General features: G+C 42.4%; 1 protein-coding gene across 4 annotated transcripts in view; it reads right to left on the bottom strand.

Moving 5' to 3' along the window:
• PLXNA1 (plexin A1) overlaps positions 1–16,839 on the bottom strand; it is a 299,658-nt gene that overhangs the window by 120,328 nt on the left and 162,491 nt on the right. For all 4 annotated transcript variants that reach the window (XM_080996881.1, XM_080996879.1, XM_080996882.1 and 1 more), the window contains exons 7-8: positions 16,526–16,679; positions 14,697–14,796 (exon numbers count right to left, since the gene is read on the bottom strand). In XM_080996881.1, the coding sequence (XP_080853007.1) occupies positions 14,697–14,796; positions 16,526–16,679 (254 nt within the window). The remainder of the gene's footprint in view (positions 1–14,696; positions 14,797–16,525; positions 16,680–16,839) is intronic.

The following is a 16,839-nucleotide window of genomic DNA, read 5'->3' as shown; positions in this document are numbered from 1 at the left end:
TTTGGATTGTGAGCTGCATACACAAGCAGTTTTAATTTCCACTTTTAATTGACTATTATATCTCAGATGCTCTATAAACAACAACAATGACAGCAGCACCTTTAGAGCTTTGGGGCCTATATTTTGATTCAATTAGGGCCACTTTTGTTTCTTTCCATTCTGCCATCATTAAACAGGTTTCATAGCATTGGAAATTGCCCTCCACGGATCCGAAATATTGCAAATTAATGATGATTCTTCATCCTCGCACCAACCCAAGGACAGGTTAATGTAATTTGGCACTGTTCCAAACACGAGTGGTTTCTTTGGAGCAGCGCTGTAGAAATAGTCCAAACTCCCAAAGCTTCATGGGATTTTTTGGGAAAGCGGAGGATATGATGCCATCTAGTGGGAATGAGTGTTAACAAATAAAGGGAAAGATGCATCATTTACAAAATTATGATGTTGCAAACATAGCATCAATAAGCTTCCATGGGCATTCCATACTGAGCATTATGGGACAAACAGATAAAAAGAAGTAACAGTTAAAATGTTCAAATTATGTATCTTTCATGAAAAAGAACTAAAACTAGCAGGGTCTCCTCTCAAAATACCATTCCTGTTCATTACGGGTTCAAGATCTTCAGAAGCTAACCATTCCTACAACTGTGAGGAGAGGACCACTTAAGGAAGAAGCATTAGACTGGTAACTTCTGTAGGTGCTGTGGGACGTTTGCTCCTTAAAAGTCCTGCAGTGGACTCTGCCTCTGTGGAGCTGGGTGTTTGTTTTTTGCAGAAGGAATTACTGCACACTGGTAGTCACAACGTGCTCTGGTTTGCAAAAGCTTTTTTGACCCACTAACCTCAATTACACAGTTGGGACACGGACACAGAGTATCCTGTCATACTGCAACTGCTTTGTTCGGTCTACTTTACTTCCCAGCACAGTTTTGGCTTCCTCTGCCATCTAGGTGATTCCTGAATTGCTCTAGAGTCCCTCACAAAATCATTCTATCTGCTTTATGGCTCTAAACTGTATGTGGAGTCTAGAAAACTGCTTCTTGGGCACCTGATCCTATACATGTTTCTTTCTTCACATTCTCCTGTCCTCCCTTTTGCTACTCATTAATTTGCATCTCATTCCAGTGCCTGTTCAGAATGGCCCCCATCAATTTTCATTTGTCTACCAAATGCAAAGAGCACATCTCCATGGTATCATTCAGGTTCCAAGTATCACATTGCAACTGAGAACACAAGAAGAGTCCAACCTTTTTCTCCAAGGCTTACTTGCATAAAAAGTAAGGAAAATGGCTGTGGAGACTGTAGTCATCTGACAATTGCCCCATTCAACAATATGGGTGAGCATGTAGACTGACTCAATGGGAATTATAGGGGTTGCATGCACTGAAACCAAGTTTGTCAACAGATGAAAGGATTTCTAAGCACCTGCTGTTTCTAAGCATCTTCATTGATAAATTTTAATAAAATCCCAGGTTTTTGCAGAAACTTCTTGTAGAAAGTGTAAAACAATCAACAGTTCTGCAAACAAAAGCTACCACCCAGGGTTGAAAGCAGTCCCCTCCCCCCTAGAAAAACAGGTGCTGGTACTCACCGTGAAGTTGTTACAGTAAGTACCACAACAACAAAAAAGAGGTGCAGGTACTGCATACCCTTCAGTACCCCATAAAAAGCACTGGTTGAAAGAAAAGTAGATTCAGTACTGATTTTTGTTCCATGTTATAATGGAACTAACCAAGACTGAAACAGCCTCAGAAGATACACAAGTGTGCTCTTAATTCACAGTCTCTGACTAAAGCTTGAGCCCCAGTTGAAACAGTGCATTTAGAGCGTCATCTTGAACATGTCAGCTCAATGACTTCAATGGGACTTACTGCCTAGTGTGTCTATGTAGGGTTGCAGCTCCAACTGCCTAAAGAAGAGGCATATGTCCTTGAAAATCTTTTAAGCTTAAGGCTACAAGCAAACATTTATATTATCCAACAAACGGCAAGTGATACTGTGAAGTTAGCAGCATCCCACAACTTAACCACTGACCATTTTGAAAGCATGAAACTCTGTGGCCACTCGGTGAAAGAATTCTGAGGTCAAAGGAAACAGCCCATCTAGGGCAGGATGCTTTGGACATAGTCCTACGTTAGCTTCCAGCTTCCCTGCTTCTGTAGCCTGTGGAGCTGCCACTACTGCCACCACCACCTTCCCCTCCCCATGTGCCTCTCTTGCATTTATATTCCTATGGCCTGGAAAAGAACCCTTATCTTCAGCTTTAGAAGCTGAGAGCACTTCAGTGCTCTGGTGGGGAGTATGAACAAAACAGGAATCCACAGGGGCAAGATAAGCCAGGAGAAGTCTAAGCAAGAAAACAAGCAGAGGGAAGGAAGTAAAATGGGAGAGGGAGGGGATGCAGAAAGCTTTGAAAGCTGACTTGGAAGAAAGAATGAGGACACAAGAGGAAGGTAAGAGCACTGGGGGAATAATACGAGTATTTTACATAAGCAATATAAGCAATTTTCGGTTCTGTCGTATTGGGTGCTACAAAGACTCTGTGAAGGGGCGAGGGAGCAGTGCGTTGCCTGAAGCAACATATCTATATACAAGCCAAGCCAGAGAAGGAAAACATTCAGAGAGGAAAGGGGCAAGTACTTTTACAAGCATATGTTAAACACGACAGCTGTACTGGAAAGGAAAATTACATACATGATGCATACTGATGGAAAAAGCATCTGCATAGATGGCTCTGCTGTAGAGGGTTTTAAGGATCTCCAGCGCTTCTTTTAAGACTATTTTTCCGTAGCGTTTCATTATACCTTACATGTGGCACTGTAGGACCATTTTGGATACTGCCTTGGGATATTTTTAGGTACTTATGAAACAATAAGTATCATTGTATTTTCTTCTATTAATTTTCATAGATGGAGGATGAAAGGTCTGATGAAGCCTTAATTAGTGCCAGGAACTAGCAGCAGGAACTGGTAGCATAATTAGCATGCATTTCATTCCCCCCCCCGCCCGCCCCCCCCCCCCCAGGATGTCCAAGAAGCTGTCCCAGTTGATGTGAGAATATAGATAGTTCTCCTTATCTTTGCTGGGGATTTGTCCATCTCTCTAAAAAGCAGGGCAAAATTATGCTGAATATGCTACAGAGTATGTTCCCAGACATGTGCGGACTGAGAACATCACCCCTGAGTATAAACATAAAAGTCGTGTGACACATCTTTTATTTTACAGTCATACCTCGGTTGCAATCGCTGCAGGTTGTGCGTTTTCAGGTTCTGGACGCGCCGAACCCAGAAGTACCAGAATGGGTTACTTCCGGGTTTCGGCGCTCGCGCATGCACAGAAGCAATGAAACGCTGCAGGTTACAAACATGCCTCCCACACGGATCACGTACACAACCCGAGGTTCCACTGTATTTTAATTATTTTTATATTTTATTGATTAAATTTGAATACTGTCCTTCACCCAAAGATCACAAGATGGATTATACTTTACAACATAAAAACACAAAAATATATAGCATACTAACAAACAGAAACAATAGCCCCATGGAGATTTATTATTCTTATTCGGTCACTAAGCACAATCTATAAAACAGGGGTATCAGATGTTGCATCATTCAGATATTGAACTACAGTTGCCATCATCCCTTGCTATTGACCATGCTGATGGGAACTGAAGTCCAACAGCACTGCAGGTATTGGAGCAGATTGCCCTCAGAGCCCTTCCAACTCTACAATTCAATGTTTCTATGATTTTGGAGGGCACCATGTTGCTTGCCCCTGCTATAGAGTAACATAACCAAAGCAGTAACAGATCAAAACACAAGCTCCTGTCCCTCTTTTGTTGCCCAGTCCTTTACTCCCTCCTCCAAATCCAACACTGTTAGGGCCGAACACTGCTATGCCAGGTATGCTGGGAAATATAGGTTTTCCCCCCCTGAAGTACTAGTGTAGTTTTTCTAGAGTGACTTGGCCAATGGGAGCAGCCATCTCCCCCCGCCACATGCAAGAACATTTATGGGAATACAACACTACATTGTGACATGGGATCATTCCCATGAGACATTTGTCCCAAATTTCAAAGGGAGTGCCACTAAAGAAGTCAATCCTTTCCTTGAAACAGTGACAAAGCCTACGTATTTGTTCAAAAAAGGAAAAAGGAAAAGCTTGAACCTCTGGTGTTTAGAGGTAAGTCCACCCCACCCCTGAACACTTTTGGGTTTCGCACGCACATCCTACACTTGGGGGGGGGGGTTTGATATTAACTCAATTAAAAATGGAATCTAAATTCTATCCTGCTTAAACATTTACAAGTGACGCATTTCAGACTAGAAGATATTCTTTGTGTTGCTTGTGACCTTTGCCCAGATAGCCATGAAAAATCAGCATAAAAATCTTATATAAGAAGTATGTAAATCATATGTATGGCTCTAAGATGCCAGTTCATACTAATTTTATGCTCTGATTAAAAAAAACACACAATATCAGCATTATCTCATCCAGGCAGAGAGGGTTTTTTGTTTTTGGTAGTGGGAGACTTCAGCAATTGTTATCACAGGACTGGTTTTAAATCATCTTGTTTAGTTGTAAGTTTGTGGGTTTGTCAGCTGAGCTGCATCACTACAAAATCGAAGGGACAGGAAATGAATATAGGCAAGGAGCTTTTCTACTACTCTTTAAAAGTGGTGGAAAACCTAATGGTAACCAAGACATCTTGGGGCAGGGATAGCAAGTTATGTGAACGGTTAAGAAGTCATTATTCACTTGCCAGGAAACCTTGCAAAGCATACCATGTCTGCCTCTATTTCAAAAACGTTTTTCTTATAAAAATAAATAAATGCAACAATGTAGCAGGTTTGAGCAGAGACTCAAGAATGTCTTGAGTAGAGATGGGAAGGCCTGGGAAAAAACTGGGAAAATTGGGGGGGGGCAGGTTTTTCCTGGTTTTTTTTTCCAAAGCCGTTTTTTCTGGGGGGAAATGGGGGGGTGGAATATTCAAACTACATCAAACTGTGTTTTTTTTCAAATTTTCTGGAAAAAAGCGACTTTCGGGGGAAATGGGGGCAGGGAAAAACCTGGTTTTTCCCCAATTTTTTGTCCCCCTCCCCGGCCTTCCCATCTCTAGTCTTGAGTAGCCCCTTCACCAACTCCTGTTGCTGCCACACAGTCCCCAGTGATGTATGAATTTGACGTTCCTGATAAAAACTTAGTAAGAAAAATCTATTTCATTCAAATGCAGCATCTTCATCCCAGACTTCCCCATCCCTAAATTTAGAAACAGTAAGCTACTCTTCTCTTTGGCTACTTTTCCCTGATGTGGTTGCTGGAAATACATATATCCCTATATCCCAACCCAACCCCAGTGGCTATTCTTCCGCTTTCTTGCTTGCTGAATACCACACCCACCCACCCCAATCACCATATTTATTTCTGTTCCAATACAGGCATGGCCAAATGGGCAGCCTAAAGGTCGCACCCATCTCTGCACCTCCCAGAGCCAGATGAAAAGTGGCACACAAGGAACTTCATGGGCTGCTTTCTGCTTGGAAGCCCCACTCCCTGACCAACTTCTCTTGGAAAGTTGTTGTTTCCAATTCTGGCAGTACCCCTCCTAAGGGAAAACGAAAGGCAACCCCCATGGGACTCTGCTGTATCCTCTTTCATTTTGCACCGTGCTCAGGTTGCACCCAAGCCCCTCACCATGTGTATCATAGTTTTGGCTTGGATGGAGACATTCTGAGCCTCCTTCCCAGTAAGTACTGGACACAACAACATAATTGTGATGGGCTACCACATAGGGCTGGTCTGACCTGCACCTTCTTTTTCATGCAGCTGGCACGAGAAGAGAACAGCTTACCCCAAAAAGGCAACTGAGGCACACAAGCAAACCCTATAAGGGACAGTGTATACATGTGGTTTTTAAAAATACCATCAGCACAGTATTTAAATAGAACATTTCCAATGTCTCCGCATTTTTCTGGCTATGTGCCAAAAGCACACATTTGAAGTGCCTAAAGGAAACAAAATATGGCTTAACTCCTCCAAAGTATCTGCACATGAAGTGCTAGAGACTGGCCACCCTTAGAGACCCGATATTAGGCTCTGGCAGTTCCTCTGTTTCTATAAGCTCACATTAGATACAGCCCTGTATTCATACTGATTAATTCTTCCTCCTGCAAATCTAGTTATTTGAGTTCTGAGGATTTCTCTTTTCAGACGCACCTCTCCCAGGACATAATATATTTATAGTCTCTTGTTTCTTTTCTTCCTGGGACCCCAGCCTCCTCCGCAAAACATCTTTCTCATCTGCCTTCCTAGCTGGAGAGCACAGCTAGTCTTTAGCAAGGCTGATAAAAGACATGAAGCTTAAAGTTCCTTTATCTACAAAGAGGACTCTGTTTCCTGGAGGACACTCTGAAGATGAAGCTTAAGCCTTTAACAAAGAGGATCACTACACCTGTGCATTCAGACTCTGGACAAGATGTGATTGAATCAGAGCATCAGAACCCAACTGGATCCTCTTTAAGGTGCCTTCAGTAACCACAAAGTTATCTCCATTGGAAGCACTTATAGGAGGACAAAACCATCATGATTTATTTCCCTGAAGATCAGGCTATATTCCCACCCACAAAACAGAATAGTTTGGTGAAGACAAGAGCAACTGTATGGTTGCTTAATATCTCTGCCATCCCAGCTGTATTATTGTCCTGCAAACTATAGACCAGAACAGGGACCGAAACAAACAAATCATGTGATAGCATGTGATCAGCTTTCTACATGATATGGTGGGAGAGAGAAATCTAATCAAAGTGAGGGTTGCAGAAGATCCTGGCATCTCTGTAAGCACAAACAAACTCTGCACACTTCTGTACAGATGGTAAATAATGAAAATGTGTTTGAAAGAAACACAGGCATACATAGTAAATAGTCTTAGGACATTCTACAGTGCCAGAACTTAGTCTTACTTTTCTGACTAACAGCTGTCGTTTAACTGGCAACTTTTGTTTGTCATTTGCTTTAACAGTTTTCAATATTGTATTTTTAAATCGTGGTAACCCGTTCTGGAACCTCCTGTTGGAATGGTGGGCAAGAAATTGAAATCATCATCACCGTCATCATTATCATAGCAGCAGCAACATCAGAGAAACTTGGTTGCATCTAATCAAGCAGCATCTAATAGTTACGGCTTCATCACACAAGGCGGGGGGAATTCATAACAGGCTTTGCAAAAACATCTTGTGTGCCAAACCATGCTTAAAATCAGACAGCTGGTTTCTCTTTTTCCAGGTTTTTAACACACAGCTAGATCATTTCCTACAAACTCCCTATATGTAGCAAAGGTCTGGCTTTGACAAACATCTTGTGGGGTAACCGTGTCACAACAGGCAACAAGCCTTTGGTGGGAACTGGATAATCTGTATTTAGAGGTGCGACAGGAGTCTAATTCCTACCACCATGACAATTCCTCTTACTGAAAGCACAATGCAAGACATGAGAGTTGTTCCACCTCCACCTCTCTTTTTTCAGCATATAGAAAATATTGACAAGCTCAACACATAGCACCACACTGGGGGGGGGGGGTTGTAACCAAAGTGTAACCCTGTCCTCGATTCATGAGGTACTTAGCAAGAAGGACTCAAAGCTTCCCCATTTCCCTTGACTAATAGCTAGAGCAGGTTTTCCCCCCTCCAAAAGTGACATAGTTACTGTAAACCTCTCTTCCCTACATCAGTATTCTCCCCTTTTCAGAAGGTATGCTCGAAATCAGAATTGGATATATAATAACAAAACTCCATGGTGTTTTAACCCAGTTGGCCATGTTTTAAAAGGTTTGGAAGTGAAAAATCTTAATTTTATCCAGCAGGAGATGCTAACAGTAGCCTGATTCACACATAATGCTAAAACATGTGCTTAGCATTTAACTATGGTCAGGGATGATGTGAATTGTAGCCCCAAAACAGCTGGAGACCAAAGGTCGGGAAACACTGGCCTACAGCCACCCATCATCCCATTCTACTGGCCATGGAAGCTGTGGCTGATGGCAGTTGTAGTCCGCAACTTCTGGAGGGCATCATATTGAACACCTGTTCTATGAGATCTAATAGACTATTTTCTCCTCTACAACTCACTACAATATCTAAAACCAACAAAAGAACACCCTTCTAATTGTTCCACGGTGCTACATCTGATACAGACTAGCATTCTCAGGCACTGACCCTATGTCCCAAGAGCTTTTGGAGGTTTGTTGGAATCAGTTTTGGGGAATCTTCCACAGAACCTGCTACATTCCTTCAAGGTGCCAGCAGTCCTGTGAAATATACAAGGAACCCATGTCTTCCAAAATGAGAGAGAGAGAGAGAGAGAGAGAGAGAGAGAGAGAGAGAAAGGCCACTTGATACACCGTGCAAGCAGCCAGTTTTTGAAAGCTATTTACCTTGCAAACACTTGGAGGCTTGGGAGGACTGATGAATACATACTAGGCCAGTTCTTTAGCTGGTGCCAACTAACAGTGCCAGCTTTGTCCAAATTAGACATTTGGATGGTTCTGATTTTTCTGATTCCCTTTAATCATTTGAACATCACTTATAAAACATTCAGTCTTGAGCAGAGAAGTGATTTGATAACGTTCATGCACCTGGCTGCCCAGATAATAAAAGTTAAACACAATGCCCAGTGATCAGAAAACTCCACAGAAAGAACATTAGCCTCATTGAGAGGCAAATTGCTCTTGATCCCGATCGCAAAAGATACCCACTGAATTGGCCTGCTCATAAACAGTGTTTAAATGTAGTGTATCATCTTGCATACTGTCATGTTTCTTGGCAAAAAATAAAAAAATTCTGACATGTGGGAACCACAGTTTAAAATGCTTTAAAACTTCTTGACCTGTAAATTTTATTTACGATTGATTTCAAATATTTTAAAAACTTCTATCCTGCCCAGGGTGGGTGCAGGGATTCAAAGTGGCTTACAGAAGTAGCATATACATTATTAAAAAACAAAACCCACACAAAAACTATAAAATGTATTAAATAGACTTAAAAATAACTAATTTACCAAACATCATTAAAAAAACAAAAAACCAGCAACTAATAAATCAAAACAAAGAAACTAAAGTGAGCACACAGAGACAGAAATATTCAACAAATGCGGGATGCTGCTTTATACAGTCAGGCCACTGGTCCATACAGTTCAGTATTGCCTACACTTAACAGCAGCTTTCCAGGACGCCCCACCACTATGCTATGGCAAATAAGTGATCAAATAGAAATGTTCATGTTAATTTATGTTTCCATTTACGTGCACTTTGGTGCTATTGCTTTCTTACATTATCCATTTTGTCAGTACTTAATTGAAAACCTAAATAAACAAATATTCTAAAAAAGAAACGGAACAAACTAACCTGTCAGTGACCAAGATGCCAGAAGTCATGGGGACCCCAGGGGTTCTGTCAAAGACACTGAAAAGCTACCTTTTAGAAACTAAACCTCACGAATAATGGTTTTGCAGCAGCGGGCCAAAAAGGTGGCCGCTAAGTGCTAACGTGACCATCAGGAAAGTGGCCGTGTCAAAACATATCCAAGAAACATGTAGCACTTGTAGGTCACAGACAAAGACCAATCTGCAACTGCTGCCTGGTGCACCTTTTAATACCCACAGAGCCTACACAAATATAGATATATATACAAACGCTGTCACATGGCTATTCATGAAGGGTAAATGTTTTAATGGTTATCAACCATGGCGGCTGTTATGCCTGGGATTCTAGCTGCTGAGGACAAGCAACAGAAGAGTGCTGTTGCCTTGATGCTACGTTAGCAAGCACTCAGACACATCTGGATGGCCACTGTTTGAAGCACAACGATGGACTGGATGACCTTTGGTCCAGTTAACCACAGTTCTGCTTACGTTCCCCACTCTGTATGTATAGCACTAGTTATTGCCTGACAGATAATGAATTGGTCGCTGAAAATGTGAGGCACAATATCACTTAGAATCTGATTTTCCTCCACAAGCCTCCTTTTAGAGATGAGGCCAGACCCTACATTCCTCAGCTTGGAAAACAGGCTAGTACGTGTGCATAGTTTCGAAGCCTAGCCAAGATTAACATAGTTCAGGGGGGAGAGAAGTTAAGGCTAAAGAAACAGAGCATCTTGTTTGGGTTTTTAGAAAATGTTACAAAAAGACACTACTGGCATCAGTAGGCAACTGTGCTTGGAAATTCACAGGAAGTGTTTTGCTTAAGCAATTCACTTAGCAACAGGCATGGGGAATTATTTGCAGGCAAGTGCAGTTCCAATCGGATTGCTAACTGGTTGCATCTAGTACATGGTGACTAATATTTCTTTTTTCCATGATTGGTCTTTGTGAAGACCTTTAAATCCCAAAGAAAGCAAGGCAAGAAGGAAACAAAGCAAAAAACCCGATTATAAACAACCACTGTCATCAATAGCTCTAAAATGATTTTATAAATATTAATACAACCATAATTTGCTTTTTAAAATAATTCATCTAAAATTAAAATTCAACCTGGCTATAAATCAGCCTCAGTTGCTGCTTAACTGCAGGTTATTCTGCTTTTTATGTTCTGCATACATTACATTTAAAAAAAAAATGTCTCATCGTGCTTGGCCTGCAATGTTCTAGTTTAAAGAGACAACTTTTGGGTTTTTAAAACCCCATTTACTTTTTTATTGGGTATTTGTGTCAAACAGTGGTATATACCAGGCATATGTATTGGCTCTGAGTGTACCTCGAATTGTGAGGTGATTTTTTCAGTTTCTAAAAAAAAAAAAAAAAAAAGAGGTAAAATCACCTAGCTGCACAATAACCTATATTTGTCTGAACTCTGGCAAGTTGTTTTTTTTTACCAAAGGAAACCTCTCTCATCTGTCCTCCTGATTGTCCCGCAACAAAATTAGGGAAGGGAATGCGATTTCTATATTCTCACCTCAAAACAGTCAGCCCTTGTAGGAGAACCACTGTGCCTATTTTTCTGAAATTTGGCACACATCATTCCCTCAGAAGGGGCAGCTATGACAACAAATTGAATCCAGTTCTGGCAGAAAATATAGAAGTTAGAGACTTTTCCATTTTTAAGAAAAAACTCTTTAAAGGTTCCCAGCAAGCAAACACACAAAACACTGGCTGGATCTCCCTGAAATTTGGCAGGCTTAACCCACCCTGGAAAGGCTCTATTTCCCTGCAAATTTCACCAACTTATGTGAAAAGGAAAGGAAAGTTTATGACTTCTTTTTAGATCCTGCATTTTAGCCAATGTGGGTGAAAGAGAGCTTCAGATTTAACAGGTCAGACATGAACCTGAACACCAAATTGAACTGGAAACCTGCCTGTGCCAAAACTTATCCAACTGTCAAGATCGAACAAACATGAAAGACTGAGTAAGAAATCTCTCCTTCGAAGAAAACCAAGGTAAGAAAACCTTGGTAAGGCAGAAAACCTAGCTCAAAAGAATCCCCGCCTCCTCTCTTCCCCCCATCCCCCAGGAGCCACGATCTGCGCTCCGAAGGAACAGCAGGTGGGAATAATTTCCCAGCAGCAGACTTGGCATCTCCTCCGTGTCAGAAAGGGCCTTGATGGGACTTTCCTTTGTGCATATTACAGACTCTGTTGCCCGGATCAGAGTCCTGACTGCTCCAACCTGCTGTCCAACTTTTATACCCTAGACTAGAGCATGTTGCTGGATAAGAGCATCTTCCCAGCAGACAAGTCTAGGCAGGCCCCCGCAGGCTCTCTTCCTCCCCCCTCCCCCCGCCTTTCCTGACAGACATTTCACCAGCAGGCCTCAATATTGAAATAGCAGGTTTCACTTCTGGTATCTTGGCACCTTTTGGGATTCTTCCGTCTCTTGGCTGCTCCTTCCTTTTTAAAGTTTAAAGAATTCATCTTGTGTGAAGAGCTGCCTTTGAAGCCATTTTATGCAGAATAGCTTCAGGCTACCCCTTCTAATTGTTTGATTATTATTTTCTCCTGCCCATTAATCTTCCCAACCTATCGCACTGTAACTGTATGACTAGAAATATAGGTTACTCAGTAATCTGAACTTCAACATTAAATTCCAATGTAATGCTAAATCATAACAAGCCTCAGCAAACCCCGGACTCCTGCACTACCCCCCTTCTCTGGAGCCTGGAAGCTTTTGCTTCAATTTTTTTACAACTAACTGCTGCTTGTGTCACCGGCAACCAGACAAACTGTGGTTAAATATAACTATGGTTTGCTGAAACAAGCCAACTTCAAACCACAGTTTATGAGGCTGACTTATTTCAACTAACCATAGATAAAATAAACCACAGTTTAGGATTTGTGCAATAACTAAACTGTCAAGAAAGCGTAAGAAAATTCCCATCTCCTCCTCTCGGTTGCACCAGAGAACGGGAGAACACATAAGCAAAAAGATCACTGAAACTTAATTCTCATAATAATATAATCAGGGATAGGAAACCTGGGTATGATGGAGGATGGCCACACATGGTTCACTAGTCCTCCCCATTACACCTGTGATGCCATTTTCCCCAAGCCACTACATTTGAACACAGCCCAAGGGTCAGTCAAGTAATTTAGCAAGCCTACAAAGTCACATTTAAAGTATAGGATGTTTTAGCTCTTTAACATATGCTCCCTGGGGAGGGGCACATCAAAACCACCTTAATCTGTACTTAACCTGCACTCTTATCTGGAAAACAAAAAAACAATACCAAAACACCTAAGTGGTTAAGATTGTATTTATTGCCCCTCTGGTTATCTCCCTGGATGGCCTATATTCGAGAAACAAACTGAATACACAATATTGCTACCCCCCACTCTCTCCTCCTCTCTTTTCCTCTCTTCCCCCTACTGTGCATTCTCTGTGAGGGATTTAAATGGGCACACCCCTCACCCCCAGCCAGTTACTGGGCTAGCTGATAAGCACACAGTGCCTGTGCGTGAAGTCATCAGCATGCGCCAGCACCCACAGTCGGCCCAACCCACCCCTGACATGCGGTTGGGAGCAAGGGGGGGGCATCTCATTCATGGTTTAGGGCAGGGGTCAGCAACCTTTTTCAGCCGTGGGCTGGTCCACCGTCCCTCTGACCATGTGGGGGGCCGGACTATTTTGGGGGTGGGGGGTGGGGGATGAACGAATTCCTATGCCCCAGAAATGCATTTTAAATAAAAGCACACATTCTACTCATGTAAAAACACCAGGCAGGCCCCACAAATAACCCAGAGATGTATTTTAAATAAAAGGGCACATTCTACTCATGTAAAAACATCCGTGGGCCGGATTGAGAAGGTGATTGGGCCGCATCTGGCCCACAGGCCTTAGGTTGCCTACCCCTGGTTTAGGGTGTTGCTGACTGTTCCCAGACTGGCTTGTGTACTTTGACATGGTGTGGCTTCAGTATAGCCATACCCTCCACTGCCCTAGAGGCTGTAGGACAGGGCTGGGGCTATGAAAGCTACAAACAGGCAACAAAAACCAAACGAGTGAACTGTAGCAGCGTTCGGTAGAAGCGTTCAGACTGGTTACTCGGGCACAGAAAATCCTTCCTTTCAGAGATCATACCACAACCCCATTATGGATGAGATATGGCACCAATAGCATGCAAAGGCACAATGAAAGCAGATGCCAAAGCTAAGGCCTTGTTTATTTCATTTGGAGAAACTCTTAACAAATGCCTTCGGTAACCAGGATCTTCCATTTCACCATTGCAGCCTGGGATCCAGCATGCAAACGCTCCCTTCTGGGTAGCACAGACAGTTTTGCCCTATTTAGCTTTCTGTCACAGAAACACTTGATGCCACAGAGATCGCTCCCGTCTATAGATTGCTGTAAAGCATAAACATTGGGAGATCACAGATTTAGTTTTTATAGTTTTCAATATGAGAAACTGGCTATTATTTTACAGTGCGGCTTATATGAAAATGAGGTTCTAAATTAGAACCTGCTGGGTGCTTATGGGCTGTATTAAAGCTATACATGAGGTTAGGCCTCTAGCAGATGCAGTCAGATCAAACTGTGCTACCAATCATCAATTCACACCTACACAGGAAACATAGGAAGCTGCTTTCTAGCAGGCCAGACACTTTGCTCATCTAGCCCAGTAATGTCTAATCTGAGAGGCAGGGGGTCTCTAAGGTCCTTGGAAGAAGTATTTCACTCCAACTGTTATTTGATCCTTTCAACTGGGGATACCCAAGTTCTCCTCATGGGTAAGAATTCATAAATAGGGTTCTGCAGGCGAAATTACACTTCCAACTGGCAAGCAGAGCAAAACACACACACACACACACACACACACACACACACAGTCATTGAAGTCCAGCAATTATGCTAAACCTGTTTACTCAGATGCTCCTGACTAAACCATTTCTTACACCAGTAGTCAATGAACACAGTGCAGTTTCTTTTCACAAAGACAAAAGAAAAGGATAATCCTCTCAGCTTGATGTGGTTTCTGATGCCCAAGCAGCTTCTTGCCCAAAGCAAACTTTAACAGCAAGGCAAGGTGGCTTGGCTTTCCTTACAATAAGTGTGGCAACCCCCAAATACCCCCCTCTGTATTTAACAAGATTTTACACTGCACACATCTGCCTTTCTCCCAGTTTTATTATGTCTGCCACATGCTATTTGCAGCTTTCACCCAGAATAAGCTCAAAAACCAGAGGAGGGGAAGTTGTTTTATATCACTTACGATTGGTGAACACTGCAGTTGTAAAAGACAAAATCCACAGCTGCAAACTTCTTCCCAGTCTCCTTGGATTTGAGGTAGAGCTTTACCACTCGCTTGTCGCCTAGAACAGAAAACAGGCAGAAAATAGATCAGATATTAAAGAGAGAAATAGCAGCATGGGCATCTGGGAAAACAGAGTGCAGGGTTTGGCAGCACACAAATGAGTAAGGCTTGCAGTGACTTTGTTTGAGCTGAGGGGCAGTTCCAATGAATCCTAGTTAGCGGACAAAAACACTAGTTTATTGATGCTGAAGAGAAGTGTGATTGACCTGCACTAAAAATCTAGCAGGATGCAGAGGATAGGTGATCTTGCTCAGCATGTAAGTAAAATGACAGGTGGAAGAAGAGTACCACAGGCCTCCAACTGCCTAGTTCAGAGTTAACATTTGGCTTTCTACTACCTCCACAGGTAAGGAGGGAATCTGACTTTGTCAAATTTAGGAGCCTCTTGTGGAATTATTGGGAAACCAGTGGGTTATTGATCATATTGAGGCCAGGAATCTAGGAGGTGTGTAACAATGCCTTACTCAGCAATCAGCCCAAGCAAACCACTGGACCAGTCTCATGTTGCTATCCCCAGTTATAGTGAGAACCAGTGTTAGAAACTGAGATATGAAAGCTAGAAGCTAAATGGCACCTTAAACCTAGGTTATGGGCACAACAACAGAATGTCTAGGCACGCTTTTTTGTAACAAGAATACAAAGCTGAAAATGAATGAACTGCAGCTAAAATATTATGTTCATTTCTCACACGATCTAGTATTCCCTTGCCCGTCCCCCTAATATTCTTAAGAGGGTCTCTTCTCCAGACTTCAGAGAGCAGCTGGAAGTGGTGAGGTAGAAATAGGTCCTCCTTTCCTTCCACTCTGCAGTTTTAATCTGAAATCTTAGGCGTAGTACTGCGCCCACAGCTCAGAAACTGCTCGCGCTAATGAAATTCCCTGTCGCAAAATGTGCCTAGAACAGTGGGAGTTTCGAACCGTGGCCAAGGGTAGCACATACATTCCTTACTAAATAGAATAGTAACAATATATTCCCTGCCACTCTGTAAATGCACCCATTTCAGTCATTTGCCTTCTTTCTCCCTGTCTTCTCCTTTCTTCAAATTCTCTGCCTCAGTCTCTGCTCTCCTGCTCACAAATATGTTGATCCTTCTCACAGAAGGTATAGATATTGGTATTTTGAACTCCTCTGTGCCTCAAATATGACATGCTATCTGAACTGAGCAAAGGACAGCCTACCATGGCACAAAGGTCTAGACTGCCTGCCTTCCATGCGGAGACAGAAAGAGAAAAATACTTTTGCATAGTTCACGTTCTTGGCTGTCCAGAGTGAAAGCCTTTATACCAGATTCAACTGCACTGCAGAGGATGCGGTTGGCTCCTCCTCTGTGCCACTTCAGCTCCTTCAAGGGAAGTTAATGTCTATTTTCACTCTACAAATACCAATGGAGGGGGAAGTGCACCCCAAGGTGCCTACAACTTACAATTCCCCCTCAGCATTATAGGATATGAATACCCTCAAAATCACATACACAAGCACAGTAGAAAGAGCCTTCCCACAGCAGCAAACAGGTTTAAAAATAACCTGGATAATCCATAGCATCTTACATCATGGCAATAAATAAACTGAGAGATATTAGCTCAGCTATTGTGTTACTCAAATGGGGTTGTTTTTGTTTTGTTTTTTGAAAACTCATGTTCTCTGAAGTATGTAATCAAATATCCTACCCCCCAGAACTTTTGCTCTGGACTCCATTGGTGCAAGCTGACAAGAAACCCCAAACTCACCTCGCCCTCTGGTAATAGGGATGACATCTTTTGCAGAAGGAGAACTACAGTAGATCTTGCCATCTTCAATGCGACTTTCAGACTCCGTAAAATCTTCAAATGAGCAGTTCACGCCAGCAGATAGATCAGGGACATTCCGGGCCTGCAGAACCAGCTGAGAGAACAGGAAGGAGAACGTCACACACAGAAAACAAGCAAACACCTGTTCCATGGTTCATTAAGACAAAAGATCTAAGAACAAAGACCACATAGTGCACCTTCTCCCAAGTCCAGACAGTTCCAGATGGACTCAACATCCTAAAGAAATGTACTGG

This window comes from Podarcis pityusensis (genome assembly GCF_964106645.2).
Source record: "Podarcis pityusensis genome assembly, chromosome: 2".
NCBI lineage: Eukaryota > Metazoa > Chordata > Lepidosauria > Squamata > Lacertidae > Podarcis > Podarcis pityusensis.
The sequence above is the reverse complement of the archived record's forward strand: the minus strand, read 5'-3'. Positions and strand labels throughout refer to the sequence as shown.